Source organism: Pteropus vampyrus, unplaced genomic scaffold (assembly GCF_000151845.1).
Source record: "Pteropus vampyrus isolate Shadow unplaced genomic scaffold, Pvam_2.0 Scaffold92, whole genome shotgun sequence".
Lineage (NCBI taxonomy): Eukaryota > Metazoa > Chordata > Mammalia > Chiroptera > Pteropodidae > Pteropus > Pteropus vampyrus.
In genome coordinates, this window is record NW_011888873.1 from 3,265,729 (window position 1) to 3,287,090 (window position 21,362).

The following is a 21,362-nucleotide window of genomic DNA, read 5'->3' on the forward strand; positions in this document are numbered from 1 at the left end:
TGGAGTCGGGGCGAGGAATAAACTCACTTAAATACGATGTTGAAAATACTCTGTGACTATTACAAATGGTCCCAGGACCTCCAGCGGGGTCTCCACAAGCCTGGACAGGATCTGTCTCTGGGGCAGGACTCCACTGAGAATCAAGATGGCCTCTGCCGTTCACAGCAGGATCTAAGGGACGGCAGCGGCTCTAGCTCACGGTACATCATCTACAGATCAAGAGAGTCCGTTCCCTTCCGGGGTTTCCAATGTAAGGCGGGCAGGGGTCAGCCCAGGTATGAATGTCTCTCAACCAGGTAGCGGAGGAGTCAAGAGGGCCGAAATCCTAGGAAATTTCTCAGGAACCTCACGAAAAATTACATGATACTGAGAAAATTCTTTAAAATCAGGGTTATGCAACTTGACGAGTAATAAAAAACTTAAATGAAGGGAGGAAAAAAAAGGAACCCGACTGTTGTAAAGGAAAACTGTCCTGCGTCCCGAAGCAGGGAGAAGTAGAAACGACCTGAAAGGAAGAAGCTGAGAAAGAAACAATGGTTTCAGAGGTTAGAAGAGTGTTAAAAAATGAGGCTTTAGGATTGTATAGTTACCAAAGAGCAATATGTCTTTTTTTTCTACGAAATCTTCACCTCGTACATACTATGCCACCAACACGCATTTACTGAGGGCGTGTTATGTACGCAGGGCACGTTGGTGACCGTGAAGAACAGGCACCAGCCCCTCCTCTGAGGAACAGAGTCTAGATGGCAGAGGACGTGCGGGGTCAGAAGCAGGAACTCAGGGGGACAGACGAAGGAAACGAGAAGAAAAGGAAGAGTGAAAAAGTTATGGAAACAGGAATGAGAGTTATTTTTGTGGTACAGTGTCCTTTTGATTTGTTCAATTCCAGAAGAGATAAAAATCAAAATTAAAAGAGGCAAATGTGTGTGGTCGTGATTTTACCGAAGGCCACAGGCGAATGGAAACTAGGGACCCCCACCTGGACGCTTCCTGCAGAAGGGTTCTCTGGTGTGTGTGGTGTTTTAAATGCCTGAATTAGTTGCCAGTGTCCACATTTGAGATATTTCACATAAAATTTCTGATTTCTAGCTTCCCTTGACAAATCAGAAGACCAGGGAACACAGGGCTCTGGGTTCCAGATGAAAGAGGAAGCTGGGGCGCAGCAGCCTGCGCATGGGCAGAGCACCCCAGGCCTGCCACCCCCCACTCCCTCACGGCCCCAGGCCCGGCGACAGTGACCAGATGCCTCTGTGTGCTTCCAGTACAGTCTGTCTCATCCAGTTCATCTCACTCATTTTCATCAACTACCCGGTGATATAAATGGGTTAGTATATTAGGGGACACGGAGTGTTTATAAATCTTTATTTTGGGTTTTAGCAGCAGCTGGGGCTTGTATGATGTCCCTGCTGGACGACATTGCTGACCTCAGAGGGACCACAGCACCAAAGGCACAAAAAGATTCCTCTCTCTACCCTGGAATTCCAAAAACCCAAGGAGCAGCATCTCTGTAAGTTGCTGGAGGGATTCAGCAGCCGCGTGGAGGCAGGAGAAACTCGTCTCTTTGCTATAAACTGTCATTTAAAGAAAGTCTGAAGCCCACGATGCCTTGGCTTCCTTCCCCCCCACCCTGGGCTCATTCAGTTAGCACCGACCTCCACCTCCTTCCTCTGGCCTCAGCTTCGCCTGGCACCCAGTCCCACCCCTCCCCACTAGGCCGGCCCTACCATGCATCTCGATGTCTGTCCCCACACATCTCCCCCTCCTGCCTAACAGCTTTGCAGACTCTTCTTCTATGTAACATAAACGCACACGCAGCCAAACCCAAACCCAAACCCAAACCCAAACCCACAAAAAACAATACAACAAAACCTTTTCTGTGGCCCTGCTCTCACCTGACTGGATGTCCCCGCATGGTTAGCAGTGGTCTCCGATCCCGTAGTTGTGGCGGGGGTGGGGGGATTATTTTTCTATCCTCTCTTTCCTTGCTGCATGTGACAGTATCAACAATCTCCTCCCCCTCCAGCCCCAGGCCACGCTCTCGTTTCTCTTCTGTCCGCTCCGACCCTTCCTTCTCACATTCTGGCTACGAGTGAGCCCTCGATGGGCAGCGCCCCCCAGACCTACTCTGCCGGACGCCTCTTCACATCTTCTGGGATGTCTGACCTGTTTCCATTGATGGATGAAGAACCCCCATTTTACATCCCATCCTGACCCTTACTCCTAGCTTTGGATTTTTATTTCTACTTGTCTACTGGTCAGTTACCTGGGCTGTCCTACTGGAGCTGTCAGTCTGCCGTGCGCGAAAGCGGAACTCACCACTCTGACTACAAACACGCTGTCCCCCAGTGTCCTCAGCCTCGAGTGCTGGCACCTCGACGCAGTGCTCTGCCCGCCTCGTCACCCACTGACCTCCCATCGCCTGGCTGGGCCCCTCTCCAGTTCCTGCCCTGGCCACTCTCTGCAGTGCCTCTAATGTCGGCTCCACATAAAATCTACCCTCTTCACTTACTTTCATGCCTGGAGACTCCAGCTAGCTCCCTCACCAACTAAAACCCCAGGCGAATACCTTCGGCACAGCGTGCCAGGCTGAGTGTGGTCTGAGCCCATCATGCCCCACAGGCCCGGCTGCTGGCGCTCCAGCACACGCGGAGCTCGGCCTGACCCTGAAGGCTCTGTGTCTCTGTGCACGCTTGTCCCTCCTGCCCCGATGCCCTGCTCCAGCCTGCGTCACCGAGTGCCCGACATACTCGCACCCATTCCTCCTTATGGTTCGTACACGGCCTCTCTTGTAAACCCCTGCTGGCTTCTGTGGGCCCTGCACAGTCTTAGATTCCTCGTGCGTGCACTTGCAGGACCTGGCTAGGCCTTCAGTTCGCTCTTTCCACGTGGCATGGCCATGGGCTGCTTCCCTGTCGCCCCCCACGGCCCACCCCTTGGCGAGCGCAGGAGCACCTGCTTCTCTCTGCACCACAGGGCCCCACGTGGCATGTGGCTTACGGGGGGTGCCCAAGGAATGTCTGTTGAATGAGAGAACAAAAAACCCCGAGGCATATGCTTTTTCTGTACCTTCTTGTATGTGTCACTGAGATGCGCTACTTGCTTCTGAGAGCTGAGGACACCCTGGGTTCCTTGAGAGCCAGGCTTTAGTGGAGTCAGGACTGTGGCCAGTGGAGTCTGTACCCTCAGGAAGGAGCAAATGGAAACTCACATGTCTGGAGGAGAGGGTTCGGTGTCTCATGTCCAGACATTAATGTCCAGTGTACTCTGAGGAGGACTCCTACATAATTCAGGCCACAGGAGGACAACCCGGCCCGGCCGTTCGTTTACCTGAAGGACTGCACCTGCCGAGGCACCTTTCGGCTCTGTTCCCGGAGCCGGCACACATCCTTGGAGACCTGCCTCATCAATTTCTCCGCATTCAAACCTTGCTTCTGCTCTTCTTTTGACTGTTCGGCCTGGTAAAGGATATAAAAACACAAAAATCCCATAAAACACTAATTAGAAATTCCCCAAGACATACTATAAGGCTTGAAAGATTGCAAACTGGAGCCAGGCGGGTGGCTAGGCAGCTGATGACCGGTGTCTTCTCACCCCCAGGGGACGACATCAATGCCAAACTCATGCTGGGGTGGCACGGTCTTTGATTCGGGGCAAGTTTACTTTATAGCATTAAAAAAACCTTTTTATATAGGCAGTATGTGATCACTTTATTACATCTGGATGACATAAGAACCCTCAAAAAGGAAACTAAAAAGTAATTATGGCACCGTGTCTAATATCTTTGTCAACATTTTGGTGAATGTACTTTTAACCTCTTATTCATCTTTTCAGCCCTTGTTTTCCCTATCTTAGCTACTTAAAAGCTGTTTATCGAAGTAAAATTTACATACCAAAAAAGTGCACATAAACGTATAGCTCAAAGGACTTTTACAAACTGAACACACCCATGTAGCCAGCACCAGACTAAGAAACAGACATGCTCAGTTCCCAGAGCCCCTCGGCCCCCTCCGGTGACGAGCCCCAAGGGCTACCAGCCTCTGACTTCTAACAGCATCGGTCACTTTTGCCTATATTGTTTATATAAATGCAATAGGATAGCAGGTACTCTTTAGGGTCTGATTTCTTTTGCTCAGCATTATGCTTATGAGAATCATACACACTATTGCATGTGCCCGTAACCTGTTTTACTCACTGCTGTATAATATTCCACCATGGGACTTTACCACATTATCTGAGGTATTATCAATGGATATTTGGGTATTTTGCACGAATGCATTTAAAAAATAAAAATGGAACAATAAATACTATAATAAAAGTTCCCTTTTCATTCATTCATTCATTCATTCATTCATCTATCCTTCCATCCATCCAATCAATAAATATTTGTTGACTGCCTTCTAAAGAAAGGTTAGGTATAAGTTAGTGAAAAGCACAAACTCTAGAGCCTTATTGCTTGGGTTCAAATTCCATTTCTGACATTAACTAGTGATGTGAATTTGGGCAAGCTGCTTGCCTTCCCTGTGCCATAGTTTCCTCATCTGTAAACTGAGAATAAGTACTTACTTCAACGGGTTACTGTAAAGTTTAAATAAGTTAATATGCCTGAAGTACTTAGAGCAGTACCCAACACATTATTAAATCCACTACTTCAGTGTTTAACTATTATTGTTTTTTTTTTTTTAAACTACATGCCAGGCACTGTACTAGGAACTAGGGATGTGGCTATGAACAAGACAGTAAATGGACCAAAAAGACCCTAAGATGCGGCTTTTAATAAGCCAACTCACAGACCATCCTGGCAGGGATACAAGTGATGGGAGTTTCTGATACTGCGAGTCAGAGTAGCAGGATATGAGTCGCAGCACGCAGCAGCCTTCCAGAGCGCTGCCTGGGTAGCTAAGTCTCCCCAATGTCCCTGGTGAGATCTTGAGGGAAAGTGAAGAGGAAAGTTACCCTGTCTCAGCACCAAACATTTTGCTCAGAATTCTTTTTCTTAAAGTGGCTTTCCAAACAAATGCCAAAACCAACTCACATGTTTATAAGGTCTCTCTGTCCCCCAAAATGCAAACTAAATTAGATTTTTACTTCTGTCAGATGGGGATACCTACTGCTTTTAAGTGCGTATCGAGAAGACTGTTTTTACATGACACCGCGTTCCTTGAGTACTTATGTATTATAGTCTTAAGTCTCCACAGAAAGCTAAATGCCTACAATGAGGCATCCTTTGCACTTTGCTAATGATAATCTACTGTAGTGACCTCTGATTGTTTTCATCGCAAAGAATCTCTTTTCCAGATATATTTTACTGCCCTCCTTTCCTCTCCCTATTTTGAAAGATTTTCTTTAGAAAACTGGTCTGTATTTGTTAAGTAACAATTCTCTCTTGAATATTTTGTAATTGATAAGTTTAACTATCACTTGGATCTTCTGAACTTATCTAATTCAAGTTCAAAGCAGACAAAGGTGACATTTTAGTTCCTTTGAAGCCTTATCTTTAGTAAATGGATGCTTTTTCATTAGGTCCCAGGTAAGGAACTACTGACTTAGTAAACACAAAGAAATGACTTCTATCATGACGTGACATAGCAAATGAGTAAATTAGTAATTATATTAAAGTATCGCTGTTATTCTAATTCTTGGTAACTTATGACTAAACCAATCTTCGACTGGCCACCTGCTTATTGACTTGAATGACAGAAAGATCAGGAAAAGCCAGAGAAGGAAGGTCCATGCTAGGCATACTTAGGTAAGACAATGTGACCAGGTTTCCTCAAGAAAATGTGCTTATCAGATCAAAAATACAACAGGCCCTGGGATCCTGCTCAGTCTTTTGTCATCTTCCATGTGAATGGAATCACGGCAATGTATTTTATCCCCTACAGAGAACTATTAAGACAGTCTCTCTAAGTAGTCTGATGGCTTCTGATAATGACCAGCATATTTTGTGGTGACTGCAAAATCACTTTGGAACTTGTTTTGTGCAAAACGAGACTGATGGAAACATGAAGACATTCTTTTTCCTGCTGAATAAGAACATACTTTACTGAAGACTACATTTGTTTCTGTGTTTATATATTTATATCTCTACCTATACCCATATCTTTCTTCAAAAATCTGGGTGACAAATTTTTGTTAGCTATTAATTATCAAAAGTAGTCAACTTTGCAGGCAGTTAAATCTCCGTGTTGAATACTTTGTTGCAATCTTCAGGATTTAATTTTGTTGAATGAAGTTTATTATCTTTGACATATAATTTTCTTAGCAGATTCTAACTTTTAAAAATGTTAACATTTGTCTTATTATAAACTTTTCTGAACTTTGGCGTTTTGACAAGAAAACACTCTGAGGAAGAAAAAGAAATCTCTCCTTTGTAAGCAACATGAAGCTCCTTTGGAAAAATGCCAACCCTCCCTCGGCATACCTCTCCCTTTCCCACCCAACAGGTCATGAAAAGCTGCCTGGTTCACAAAGACCAGAAGCCACTTTTTATGCCCCAGATTTCAGAAGAGTGTGATTAACCTTCAGTTTACACAATGGGAGCCTGACCTTCAGAAAAGTCCAGTGATTTACTTACGGTCGCATTAAGAAGCCTAACAGAATAAGGAGCACAACCCTGTCTTAATTTACAGTCCTCCGTTTCCTGCTCTGCTTCCTCAGGGGGTTGTACAATACACGAGGACACTGACTCTGATTCAGTTTTTATTCCAAGCTACAAAACAGACTTTCAACCACCAAGGAGGAAGGTTATGGAGTGTGACCCTGAGACCCGACAACTTCCCTGATAAGGGAGGCAAACCCAGGATCTGCTGCTGGCTTCAATAACTGCTTTTCTGGGAGCCATATTTTTTATTGCAATTGGCAGGCTCTTTGCTCATCGTTAGGCATTTTATGAGCGCCCTGCGAAAGTCTCGCACATATCCAGCACTGCAGGGACATGAGAGGGCAGTGCTTGAGTGTGTGCTGGTGTGTCCACATGTACATAAAGAAGAGCATGTGGAAATGAAGAGCAAGCAGGAGGGATAGGTCAATGGTTATTACCGATTCCTGTGGCCATAATGGAAGGTACACAATTGAAATAGTCTGTGTTTTCACAGAGCTGGCTATTACAAACTTCAATGGTGACAAAGAAAAGTACATAGCTCGAACAGTCTATCTGTACGTACAGAGTCGGTAAAAATGAAGATAAAATCATCTGTACTCAGGGAATCAGATTGTTTTATAAACGGTATAAATGTACTTTGTTTTGAGAGCTTTTTCTTTACTGTTGCTTGATGCAGAAGACAAGGACGGCGGGGCAGCCAGCTTGGAGGTTTCCGCCAGTTCTATGAGATCTGCTCTGCGTGACTTGCGAACACCTTTATATGGGAAAGCTTCAAGAAATCGCACCTCACCTTGGACTTCAGAATTATCAAAATACTCCATGTGCCCTAAAAGTTTGGTTCTTTTAGGCCATGTAGATAAGACTTCAAGTTCTACACATTTCCCTGAATCTTACTTATCACTGGAAGCACATTAGATTTGATCTCAGACAGATCATAGAATTTTATAACTAGAAATGCTCTTTGTGGCCCTCTAACCCAATTCTCTCTTATTTTATAGACAAGTATGTAAAATCCTATTCGAGCACAGAAAAAACAAAAGCCACAGACATGCAAACTTGTTCTGGCATTTTATAAGCTGATTTGTTTTTATTTCTTGTTTGATGAGAAAGAGGAGAGCTGTGAAGGGAAGGAACGGGAAAGGTGATGAGAGCGCAAAGCTTACAGGAGCGTCAGAGGCTCCAGCTCTCATCCCAGAAGTGCCCATGGGTCTCCTGGCCTTGCTGTTATCTAGACCCTATACAAGGACCTCCAGCATATACCAGCGACTTTTCACTGGGTACCATAAGATTAGCTACAGAGTTTTAGCCCTGTATTGCGAAAATAAAAACCAACCAAACAAAAAACATCATTTCGTGCATGATTTTCAACTCCTCAAAGGAGTTTTATACTGAGTTGTTAACAACATCCCCATATGGTGTTCACAGTAAGGATCTAGGAAAACAATGGCAATGGTATGGAGAAAGCCGAATACAAATGATTACAACAGCTATCTCAGCTCTTAATGACCCTCAGTTATTTAGATGTATCTATCTTCACGTTTAGTTAGGCTGGACTGTTCTTGAGAATTGGAAAACATATATTCTCACTGAATCAGACACCGCTAACACGTCAGCTCAGATCCTCTCAACCTTTCCTACTTCCTTGTGTTCGCAGCTCTCTGGGGGTCTGGTGGACTTCACGAAGGCACAGCTAGAGTCTCCCCTCATGTCCTTCCTGAGCCTCTGGCCCCTGCCATAGGTTCTCCTGTTGAAGCCAAACAGTACCATGAGATTGTCTGGCAGCCACACGTGCACTCTGGTGGGACAATTCTTTCCCCTCTCTGCAGGATGTCTGTGAGATGCACTCTGCACGGCTTGTAGGGGCCGGTCCTATGGAAGCCAGCAAGCAGCATGTGTAGTGGCCACCAGCTTTCTCACCCCTCCTCTGCTCCCTGGGGCTGCAACCCCTTCACGAAGTTGTGGAACAGAAACGTTTATCTCAAGCTCTGCGCAATCACAAGAGTAGCCTCCTTGAGCTCTTCTTCTCTCTCAGAATCTTGGTGTGCAAACTGATTGTAAAACCAACTCAGTGCCGGTTTCATCAGATAATGCAGACCAGAGATAGAATTAAATTTCTAAACAAAATCGCCAATGCAACTTATGTAAACATGATCACAATCATCAGTCGAAACTTATTATGAGCCAGAATCATGCATAAGTAGGTATCATTTAATGACTAAACAACTGCAAATTAAGAGAGAAAAAAAAACAAAACCATAAAGCACTATTTCACAAAAAACAGTTCTAAAGTGTCTCTCTTCTGAAGACACTTCTAAAGCTGCAACAAGATGTGCTTACATCCTGCACTGGGCAGGACTCAGCAGACTGTGGCCTCTGAATCTTTACGTTCTTGATGCTAACTGGAAAAACCCATCAGCTCTGAAGTATTCTGGGCAAATCTAAGTGAGCAGTTGTTACCTTATCTAAATGAGTGTTGTTACGTTGGTGAGGGAAGGCCTGTTCTGTGAGCAAAATGAATCCAATGTGGCATTAAAGTTAATTCTATCGGCCAACAACGCTTGGCTCTGTGCAGAACTGCTGCATTGCGTTGAGATTTTAAAAAGCAAAACTCCACATACCTATAGTAGCACTTTTACAGAGATGTTGATTCTCAGGTTGACACAGGAAATGACAGCACCAGGTAGGTATGTCAGCCAGCACCCACTTTTTAGATGGTGACTTGCAGTAGGGATAACAGAAATGCTAATAATCAGGTGATGAAAGGGGTAAATGTCACTCATGTCACACAAACGGTTGCCTGAATGGCAGAGATGACAGTTTTCAAAGAGGTTACTTACCAGGGAATTTATGTTCAACTTTATATTACGTCTGGAAAATCGGCCTGACACTACTATGATCATTTCTGTCACTAAGAATGGTATGATAGGTTGGTTTGACAGATTTGAAAACAAACAAACACGGGGCAGTCAGGCATCCTGGCAGTGTGGGAGGTGTGACCAGGGCACCTTCTCCTTATCGCTGCCATTATTTTCCTAGATCGTGACTGTGAACCCCACATGGGAAGCTGGGCACAGAATAGCATAAAACTCCCATTTCAGAACAGTCTGTCAGAGAGTTGAGGCTAATATGCAACACTATCTTATACAGATACCCAGGAAATACTAACTGATTTGATCCGGTAATATCCCTAGACCATGGTACTCCTGCAACTCGGTTCCAGAGACACCAAGGCATAGCCTGGAGCAGGGGTGCCCACACGGGTGGCCGTGTCTAACCCGGAGGCAGGGCGCAGGCCCGCGGTTGCCCAAGCTCTCCTGGGGCCACACACAGCGCCCACCAGTCAGTTTCTCATCACTCTCTATATGCTGTATTTATCTCTTCACCAGTTAGGTCCAGGGGAAATCCTTTATCAGAGTGGGGATAAACAAAACTCCAAAGAGGATAATACCATGTCTGGTAAGCAAGGTCAGAAGGCTTTAATGAGGCCAAAGAGATTTCGCCAAGGCTGGATGGGACATCTACTTCAAGGCACAGTAATGCGGAAGAAACAAAAAGGTTGCCTCATCCCCCACCCCACTCTGGGGCGCTTACATGCTAAGCTGAAGGCACCCTAGCAGAGAGAGGATTTGCGTTGAGGTTTTTCTTCTTTATAGGGGACACTTCTGCTCAAGTTCCCCCAAGAAACCCCTCCCAGAATTTTCTGCAGCTGAAAACAAACACACATTCTTGACTGGCTTAATAAAAGGAAATCATTAAAATGAACAAGTATGCAATAAACATCAACTTTTTCTCAAGTGCAGGTTTCAGAGGCTCCGAGAAATGCATCTAAGTCAGCCCTGATGATCTATCTCCTGGGCCATTATATTCTATGCTCCTTCCTGTTTTTACCTACTTGGACTAAGGGTTTCTTTAAAGTAGAAAGAAAACAAACATTGCCCTAAAAACCTGCAAACCTCGAATCTTCCGTTAATAGCAGCAAAAATCTTGGCAGAATTCTTTAATAAAAGACTGAAAAATCCATTCAGGACAAAAGTATATTTATGATACTTTTACCTTCAAAAGGATGCCTCACTACTGTGTCTTTCGATCGGTATTAGACAGACTGCTCGGATCTTGCGCAAGCTCCTCTGACTGTATTTTGTGGAGATGGTCTAACCCCAGGGACTCGGAAGAACCTCCCCATCTAGTTGATATCACATACACATCACCACCACACAATGTTCCCAAAGAGTTCGTCTTTAAGATCTTCAGTGTCTCCCCATCACCTAAGATATTCAAGGCTTTTAACAGTTTTGCTCCAATCTACCTTACCTCCAACTAGGTAGGAAACAAAATAGGTGCTGTAGACAAGATAATCAAAACATAAAAAAGATACATCCTATATTTGTTACTATGAGTTTTCAACCTTATTTTTGACATTTAAGTCCTTAATCTATCCTGAGTTGATTTCTGTATATGAGGCAAGGATCCAATATCATTTTGTTCCACATGGATGATTTTTCTAGCTTCACTGATTCAACAGTCCCTCCTTATGAATGCTACCTAGTCACAGAGCTATGCTCTACATACACATGTCTGTTTATGGGCTGCCTATTTCATGCCATTGATCAGTCTCTTGATTCATCCTCCGATTCCGTACTATGTACCTTAGCAGCTTAACAAAGCTTGATTTCTTGCAGGGCAAGTCCCCCTCCTTATTTTTCTTCTCTAGAAGTATCTTCTTTTTAGCATAATAAAGTACTTAAATTTTTTTAATTTAAATTTTAGTTTTTTCAATTATAGCTGATGTTAAATATTATATTAGTTTCAGGCATACGGCATAGTGGTTAGATATTTATATAATTTATGAAGTGAAAGTGATCCCTCTGATAAGACTAGTACCCACCTGACACTATACATAGTTATTACAATATAATTGACTATATTCCCTATGCTGTACTTTACATCCCCATGACTATTTCGTAACTGTCATTTTTTGCTTCTTAATCCTTTCTTCGGAAGTTATCTTGGCTATTCTTTGTCCTTTGTTCTTCATTAATTTATCAATTTCCATGAAGAACCATGTAGGCATTCTTCTTGGAATTACACTAACTCTATGGTACATTTCAGGGAGAACTGAGCATCTCCACAATATTAATGCTTCCTCTATATTGGGAGCTGGCAAACGATAACCTGCCATTTGTTATAACACAGCCACAGCCAATTCTTTACATCTTGTCTGTGGCTGCAGCTGTGCTACATGGGAGAGTTGAGTAGCAGTGACCCTATGGCTCATAACACTTAAATGTGGCCTTTTACAGAAAAGTTTCGTGGCCCCTGTTCTATATGAATGTGGTATTTCTCCATAAATTTAGGTGTTTTTACATTTCTTCTCATAAGGTTTTGTAATTTTCCCTCTCCCGTATATAAATTTAACATTTTTGTTAAATTTATTCCTTGATACTTGATATTCTATGATACTGTTGTAAATACTTTAATTAAATTTACTAGTTGATTCTGGTTGCTGTACAGCAATGCAACAGAGTTTTATGTATTCTTGTATTTACATATCTTGCTAAATTCTCTTAATATTTGTAATAACATGCAGATTTTTTTAATATACACAATTGTGTTATCTGTAAACGATTATAGTTTTATGTTTCTAGTTTCCAATCTGTTTCTACATTTTTCTTGTCTTACATTGGTCAGAACTCCTAATACAATGTTGAACAGAAGAGTGTTTAATGTCTTGTTTCTGATTTTAAAAAGAATGATTCCAGTGTTTGTCTATTTAGGACCACATTTGTTTTATCAAATTAAGGAAGTTCTCATCTTCTTAACTTACTAAGAGTTTTAAACATGAATGGTTATGACTTTTATCAATATTCTTCCTGCACCTATTGAGTTGATCAAATGGTTTTTCTCCTTACTCTGTTAAAGGAATTATACTGAAAGATTTTTCTAATATTAAAAAAAATCACTGCACAATTCAACATAGTCAAAATGTAATATCTTTTAAGTACATTATTAGATTCCACTTACTCATATTTTAGTTAGGATTTTTGCATCTATATTCAAAAATGAAATGGCCTGTGATTTTCCTTTTTGATAATATTGTCTACTTTTGGTATTAGGGATGATGGTTACACAGAATAAGCTGTGAGGTATTCTCTCTTTTTCTAGTATTTGGAAGAGTTTGTATAAAATAGAGAGAACCTATTCTTTGAAAGTTTGGTGGAAATTATGTATAAAACATCTAGACCTTGTGTTTTCTTTGTGGATAGATTTTTAATCACTGCTTTCATTTCTTTAAGAGGTATAAAATTTTCTTTCTTACCCCTCTCCTTTCATTAGTTCTAATATACTGTATTTTCCTAGATATTTGTCCAAATTGCGGGCATATAGTTTTGATAGTATTCAAATATTTTTTAAACTTCAAACTGATCTGTAGTTCTGTCCCACTTTACATTTATAATTTTCTTTATTTGTATCGTCTCTTCATCAATCTTGTCAGAGCGTTGTCAATTTTCTTTTAGTTTTTTTTTTCCCCAAAAAACCAACGTTTTGTTTTATCGAGCCTCTCTCTACACAATGGAGATTAGACAGCAGTCAAAGCAATGCACATAACAAGCAATTTATGGATGAATCTTATCAATGTGATATGAAAAAAAGTCCCGAAGTTTTTATAATTATTGATACCTAGGGATCCAGAATTTCATATCGTGATAAACTAGAAATAAACAAACAAACAAAAAAACAATAATAAACCTAAAGATGCAAAGCTCTGCTTATATTTATAGTTGTAAAACTCCAATCCAGCTCTGAAAGCCTTTGACCCACAACAATCAAAAGATGCTTCTCTGTGATATTAAAGTTGGTCAATGTCAACCAAGAGTTTGAAATTATTGCTAATGTTGAATTGAAAGACTCAAGAGAGTGAAAATGATGACAAGTATTATTAAGGTTAAAAATATAAGTGTGGGTCATTTCAGCTTTTAACTCAATCTCCCATTTTGCAAATGACAGCATGCTGTGGCCCTGCTCTCCTGCAGGCTCTTGTCCGTGGACCTTCCACTGCCAGGAACTCTCTTAGATCTTTCCTATTGCGGAGTCCTGTACATGCTGGGCCTCTTCACCCCCACTTGGGATGAAGTTCTGCCACCCACTCTGAGACCAGCTGAAGTGCCACTTCCTCCATGAAACCTGATCTCAACAGGAAGCGATTTCTCTTGACCTGGCGTATCTGGCTCATCTCTTTAACCAAACCACAGGCTCTTTAAGGGCACGACAGTGTCTAATGATCCTGGTGTCTGCTATGGTGTCAAACATAAGGCTTACAATTCAATTCCCCACTGAAAGACATTTACCGAGATCCTACTATGTGCTAAGGTTTCTTTCTATGAAGTAGGATATAATACAGATATGTGATATGTTTTGTTGCTTAAACTCTCTTTAAAAATTACTGGTATCAGTTTGGTATCAATAATTCATATGTTAAATTTATAAGTTTCATCTAGGATTGTAGTGCTAGTCAACTAAATGACTCAAAGTTTCCCTATAGTACCATACACTGCATAATCAAAAACAACTTTGGGCCAAAAAGAGAAGTTTATATTATGGATAAGAGTTTCTATTAGCTTAAAGAAGCATCTGATCTATTTCAGATTTTCATCCAAGGAGTTGAAAGGAAACAATGTTTTGTCATTTGTAATATTTTAACTATGTGAAAAATTCTATTTGGATACTACATATGGATGTAAACATATACTCCTATACCAAAATATAAACTCTAATCTCGAGAAGATGAATCAATTTCATAAATGTGCAGGTTCTTGAAATTTTGGGTCGTATTTAGATAGGAGAATAACAGAAATATTATCTTAAAAATACCTTATTTTTTATCAGTGATTTACTCCTATCTTGTATAGTTATATGGTGAAAGACAAGGGAGAATGCCAATATGTGAAGTGTGACCTTTCTTGTAGGTAAAAAAGAATGTGAAAACTTAGGAGCATTAAAATTAGCAATACCTTTATAATTGATGTGGTTAATGAATCTTAAAGATCCACTCATAGAAATTTCAAAGAAAAGGTATCATTTACGTTAAAGGTTATACTATATTTATTTGCCAAGTCTCAATGTTGAGACAAAGGAAAATGCTGAGCAGAAATGAAGATGATCACTTCGCATTTGCTGCCCCGTCCCTGTCAGGAGGCCAGTGGCCACCAGAGCTGCCGTTGGGGGGGGGGTGCGGCGTGGAGTGGTGGGGGGACCCCTTATCTGTACCTTGTGGGTGGCAGTACGACCCTTAGCAACATCCTGGGTTTAAAAAATATCTATAACGATGGAAAAAAAATGTATTCCAAATACTTGGCAAAGGATTTGAAGACTTGAGCAAAACTGACTTGTGAAGTGGGTAACTTCTACATGGCAGACTTTAAAAAAGGTTGACTCTATGTAATCCCTCAGAGATAACGGAGACACTGAAATCTGTACCTGCTTCTCGGCTTCTTTCAGGAGCTTCTGGAATCTCTCATCTTCCAGCACACCAGGTGGAAGGTCCGTCTCTCCCTGAGCTTTCAGTTCTTCCAGCTTTTGCCTCAAGCCCCTCAGGGCCTGCAGCTCATCATTGAGGCGACTCTGCCGGGTTAGAGATGCCTGAAGATCCAGTTCTAAGTCTAGAGATGTGCGCACCGGGCATTCTTGTGCTGTTCTTCTAAGGACAGGTTGGCAAACCGTCTGGGTAGTGGGAAAACAACAAAACGCCTTGATTATATTGGCACTCATTATTCTGCTTTCCCTCCTTCCTGGCACATGATGAGGTGGGATTTCATTGCTCCTTGAGTGAGGCATAACCAGCCAAGTGACTTGCTTTGGTCAATGACAGGTGAGTGGGAGTGATGTGTATCACTCCTAGGAAGAAACTTTTCAAAGCTAGTGTGCCATCTGTACTTTTCTGACACCTACAAGAGAGACAGTAAAGATCCAGAGATGGAAGCCCCATCAGCTTGGGTCCTGAGTGAGGACAAGGGGCAGAGCATCCAGCCAGCCTGCACTGAACAAGTAGCTAAGCAAGAAATAAACATTTACTATTTTAAACCACATTGTTTTAAAGCTGTTACCACCGTACAGCCTAGCTTAGCCTGACGAATTTATTACACAAAGGCTGCCCTCTGTGAAAAACAAATACATTATAAGAAACTTATATTTCCTCCCTTTTAGGACACATAATTGAATACCCACAGCTTATACCTTTTCCTATCATTTCCCTAAATGCCAGCCAGAATGTAGCTGGTCGGCAGAGCTAAGATTTGGACTCTCTCCTCCAATCGATGTGCTTGAAACTTCAGCTCCTTCTTCAATTTCCCACTGTCTAATATCTACTTTCACCCCCAGATTGCCGGTGTTCTTCCTGCAGCCAATCTTATCCATTTATCAAAAAATAATTATTAAATATGTATGAATAAATGACTGCTGTGGGTTTGTAAGCAAAACACTAGGAAGAGAAGACATAATTTCTAACCTTGAGGACTTCAATCAGAGACTGGCGGGAGACGATAAGCAACAGAAAACTGCCAAGTGGCGACTTCTGTGCCACAGGAAGTCAGGGAAGGGAGGGATCATTCAAGGCTGGTCAGACTCGCTTGAGGAAAGGAATTCGGGTGAGGCTGGGTGAGACAGCGTGGGCAGAGGGGAACAAACAGGGCATTTCTTGCCTAGACCGTTGGCAGTAGGAATGGAAAATAAGAGCTTACTAATAAAAACTGGTACTATTTGATACAAGAGAGAGGGGACTCAAACTTGAGAAGTATTCTAGCTTGAAGACCTGAAACAATGGTGGTGCTCATGACACATGAAAGGAGGAGGGCCTGTCTGCCCCTCTTCTTATTTCGGAGCCTTAGCTCAAGTCTGAATAGCTTTCATTGTTTGTTCCTGGTTCTAACATTCTGTAACGTTCTTAAAATCAGGTTCCCTTTATTCACCTTCTGCTCTAACAAACTTACTACACAGCAGGATCATCTAGACACATATCCCCTTTGATTGTATTACTCATTTTTCAAAATAGGAAATACTTCCTGGTTGTCACGCTCATGGAGCCTTTCTAAGGACCCCAAAGTGCAGTGGTCTGCTGGTGAATGTCTGACAACTGGCTCACTGATATACAGGGTTGGCCAATGTCTTTGGCGTGAATACTCCCGCCATAACTGTTTTCAAGCTGTTGATGTGATGTCACTGAATTGGGAAGAGATGTGTAGCATTGGCTTTCGTGAGCCAGTATGAGGCTCCAGCACAAACCTCATGCTTTATGCGCCTGACACTTTGCTTTTCTGGTCAGGTAAATTTTTTACTGATCTTTTCAGATGCTTCCATTCTCTCACACCCCTATACCTTTTTCACACTGTAACTCCTAAATCGAAATACAGTTCCCTACTCACTTCTACCGAACCTTATCTACTTTAAAAAACGTATTACGATCATCGCCTATACAGTGTTTCAGGATTAATCTTTGTCTGGTTCCAGGAGTTCTAGCAACTGAGTTTATCAGTAACCTGACTGTTATTCAGCTCTACTCAATTCATAAACACTTCTGGTTAAAATTTCCCTGAAGAGAGCTACCATCCTCTGAAAGGACGTGCTGTTTAAAAATGCAGGTGATGTATAAAGGAGTTGGGAAGAATTTTCATTCAAAATAATGGAAATTCAGGTGCTTTTTTAAAGGATAAAACTTGATAATCTGAAAGATCCACACCTCGAACCTTCCTGAAAATAACGATGTTATATAAATGCTAGCACATTTACCTTTACGAAAAGAAATAAGCTTATTACTTTCAAATAACTAGGAAATTAAACCAGGGAACCCAAACGTTGCCTAGTCCTGTATCTAGTACTTTGCACAGAGTCATTAAACCAGAGTCACGAGTGAAGATAACGACTACCTTTGCCATCTTCCCTCCCAGCCATCATCCACAGTACCTAAGCTCTGGCTGAGCTTGATCATTCCTTGTCTCTTGAATGTATTTTCCTGCCCGGTGTCACTTCATGCCACCTTCCGATAGCACCTGGTACCCATCCCCCACCTCCCACAAAGCTACCATTTTCTTTCAAACTTTATCCAGGTGTCAAGGCCGCAGACCTCCCCCATGAGGCCTTTCTGATTCTCCCAACCAGAGGAGCTCATGCTCTGCTTTCACCCACAATACTCTCATCGTCCTGTGTGCCCTCCGAGTACCTCCTCTGGACTGGAAACTCCTGCAGGCGGTGCCTCATCACCTACAGAGCTGAGCTCGAACAGTGCTTTGTACTTACTAAACAATGTACTTTAAGCTGAATTATTTGTACTTACTAAACAATGTACTTTAAGCTAAATTATTACTAAACAAATTATTAGTAAACAAAAAATTTCCCATTAGTATTTCAGCTCTTGGTAAGTAAACAGGAATTCCTGAACTACTCGAACTGCCCAACCTTATTTAACTTATTTAAATATTCTCTCAGATTTATTTTTTAAAGGTCATCCAGAGACCTGTGGCCTCCAGGAACACTTGACTTAAGCTTTCTCATCCACATTAATCCTAACCTTCTTAAAATATCTATTTTTAAGCAAGTTACTAAGAATGTTACTTCTTTACCGAAACATGCCCCTTAGAAAAGGTACAGTGTTACATTTTTCTCACAACTGCTCAAGAGCCAGACATGGTGTGGAAACCAGCAGCCATCAGCAGGAACGTGTGCAACCCACCCAGCTGGCCCCTTCTCCATAGATGCTGCAAAGGAAATTTCTTGCCTTAATTGGCTCAGCATCCAAACCAATGATGAATGAATTCTCTCAAGTGCATTCTCTCTCCATCTCTGTAACTGACATAATGTGTTTTCCTGTCCCCTTGTGTCATTTCTCACCACCTACCAAGAGCACCTGATATCCATCCCCAATTCACAGCCAAAGGGTATTCTCTAACCTCATCTGCAATCACAGCGGCTTCATTCGATGGCCCAAGAGCGTGCAGCAATGACGCTCAAGAGTTCTGGTATTTATGCTTTGCAATAATGACTCTGGATCGGTCTAGGACAGGGGGCTGTTGCCAAGGGAATACGTACCCTTTTGACCCTCAAACTGCGCCGTTCAGTGGAGTTTCTTACAAACAGTGATTTTTTAGCCAGGGTCGAACTGTCACTGTCACTTCGATTTAACTGGCAACAAAGGACAAAAAAAAGATCACTGCACATCAATTGAGAAGTTTATCAGACAAAGCAGGTAATGATAAGAGAAGTTTATTTCTTTAAAAAGATCCTCCTCAAACAAGTTTTTCTCTGTCCTATGCTTTCTTAAATAACTTAATTTTTAAAAATAATTTAAACAATTGCTTTTCGGTGGCAGTTATCAAAAATGATGTGTTAAGATAATTATACATACTCTGAAATAATATTATGCTTTGCATTTTTTAGCTAATATGCAATGCTCATTTTTTTTTAAAAGAAAGGTTGATGTACAGAGCTCAAAATTACAGTTAAGACAATCTAAATCTAGTTTGTACAATCTAAAACACCCAGCCCAGGCAGCCCATTCTCAATTCCTCTTATTCCATGGCACTAGCCCCACCTAAGACACTTCACAATCAGTCATCATGTTTATTGTTTGGCTCAACTTATAAGAATGTAGGCCCTGCAAAGGCAGAGCTCTAAGTCTTTTTTGTTTAGAGAAATCCCAAGTATCTAGAAACATGCTTAATAGTAGATGCTTAATAAAAATATTTGTTGAATTGAATGAATAAATTTAAAAAGTATTTTCTAAGCCATTTGATAATACTAAACCTATATAACTACAAATCGTGAATACTGATAAAAGTAGAATTTGGTAAATTGCTGCAAATCCCACAATCGTTCTCCACAGAGCTATGAATCTGACTCAGTGTCTGGAGGCATTATTAAAAGATGATTTCTGTTCTAAAACTCCATTCACAATACTTGGCTCAGCAGGACTAACATGGTGTACGATATACAGCAGAAATATACAAAATAGAAATCTCGGGTCACATTAAGTTTCTGAAGTACAAATTTAAAGTACAAAAGCCACATCCTTAATTTCACTTATTGGAGAAGTAAATGGCATTAGAGCCAATGAAGCAATGGGAAAAGAAAGTAAAAACCCAAAACCCAAACTAAAAAGAACGGTAAGAGTAGTGATATTTTATGTATATTTTATAAAAGCATTTCCAGCAATTAGTACTTGTAGTGGGAATTTGAAGACTCCTACTACCCAGTGTGCGTAACAGACTGCTGGCTGGTGGGAGTGGGGAAGCTGGGCTCCCAGCGCCCAGCAGGAGCGCTGGTCCCCCCACGGTCCCCTTACCCGGCAGATATACTGGTTCCGCTCTCCGGGAGAGAAGGTCTGGGAGCGCACAATCACGCTGCTCCTCACGAAGGGACGCTGCCGAGCACTCAGCCCGCCGCGGTCTTTGGGGCGAACTGCCATGCTGGCATTATCTGCCTCATCGGTATTTGTCTCTTTATCAACCTAGAAGAGAAAGAAGTCATTTGTCAGGAGATGACAGACGTGGATACCTTTGTTCTCCTTTCTTCTAAGTACAAAAATATCTAATCTTACAACAGAAACTCATCGAGCACTAGGGCCACTTCTGAGAGAAAGGTTTCACTGACTCCTGATGGGGACTCCCAGAGATGGACCCACAGTGGGTGGGACAGTATCTGTCCAAACAGGGTTACCCACAAATGGAGGTGCCACTTCTACCAGACTAGGCCTAAAGAATGAAGGTTTACATTTACAGAGGGTAGATGTGGCTCTATAAACAATCTTATTTGGGCGTGCTTCATCATTAATCATCATTAAACTGATTAGGTTTTTTTTCAGAATAGTAAAAGTAATTAACTATAAGAATATGACAATATACTACAAAGTTACAGGTTTACATAGAATATGTAATTAGATGTATACATATATATGAAATTTTCAGTCAGGGTACATATTTTTTTCCTCAGGAATAAAGAATTGAAAATTTCTAAACTTGTTACAAGACCTCAAGTTTGCCGGCATCGCAAAGCTTGAAAATGGTTTCCCCCTCTGGGGATGGCAGTCTTAATATCTCTCATGTAACTACCAAAGTCACGTGCTTAATAATTCGGCTGGTGCCTGCGCCTAGACCGAGCCACTTGCCATCTTCCAGAAGAGATTTCAGTCAGACTGCCCTCTAACCAAAATGAATTCAAACGTTTACTTCATGTTTGAAATCGAAATAAACTTACAACATTTACGAAACTTAATACAATTAAATAGTCATCCTGGTGTTTATCCAGGAAATTCTGAAAATGCTTTTAATTAAAATTTGCAGAACATTTACCGAGATCTAAATAGCACTGTTCATCTTCTTATATAAAATTTAAGTGGAGAATGAAAATTTGGGGCTCATTTGAAAATTTTAAAGCATTTACATTGCTTCATACAGCCTACTCCCACGAATGTCTACCCTGATGGGCTTTGGCTAATCCTAATAAGAAATTACACCTGAGGAGACAAACTTAGTCGACATGGTGCCTATAAGAGCTCTGCTTTAGGAGTATAGTTGGAAATATTCACCAAAGTGGGTATTCCAGAAGGTGGCTGACTTCCAAGGTCTTTGACACAGTTGTTTTCCTTCCTACTTGTGTCTTCACTCATCTCAGGCATATGCGGGCATGAATGTAGGTCTTCTGCATGGCTGCTGCCCTCTGGCAAAGTAACTTCAGCCTCTTCTTCAGCCACAATCTCATCTGAGGCCTCTCTCAGCAT

At 41.7% G+C, this 21,362-nt stretch overlaps 1 protein-coding gene across 1 annotated transcript in view; it reads right to left on the bottom strand.

Moving 5' to 3' along the window:
* Positions 1-21,362, bottom strand: part of WWC2 (WW and C2 domain containing 2) — a 92,367-nt gene that overhangs the window by 2,813 nt on the left and 68,192 nt on the right. Inside the window, exons 18-21 of the mRNA XM_023532881.1 lie at positions 19,929-20,093; positions 18,677-18,769; positions 15,077-15,319; positions 3,328-3,455 (exon numbers count right to left, since the gene is read on the bottom strand). Coding sequence (XP_023388649.1) covers positions 3,328-3,455; positions 15,077-15,319; positions 18,677-18,769; positions 19,929-20,093 — 629 coding nt within the window. The remainder of the gene's footprint in view (positions 1-3,327; positions 3,456-15,076; positions 15,320-18,676; positions 18,770-19,928; positions 20,094-21,362) is intronic.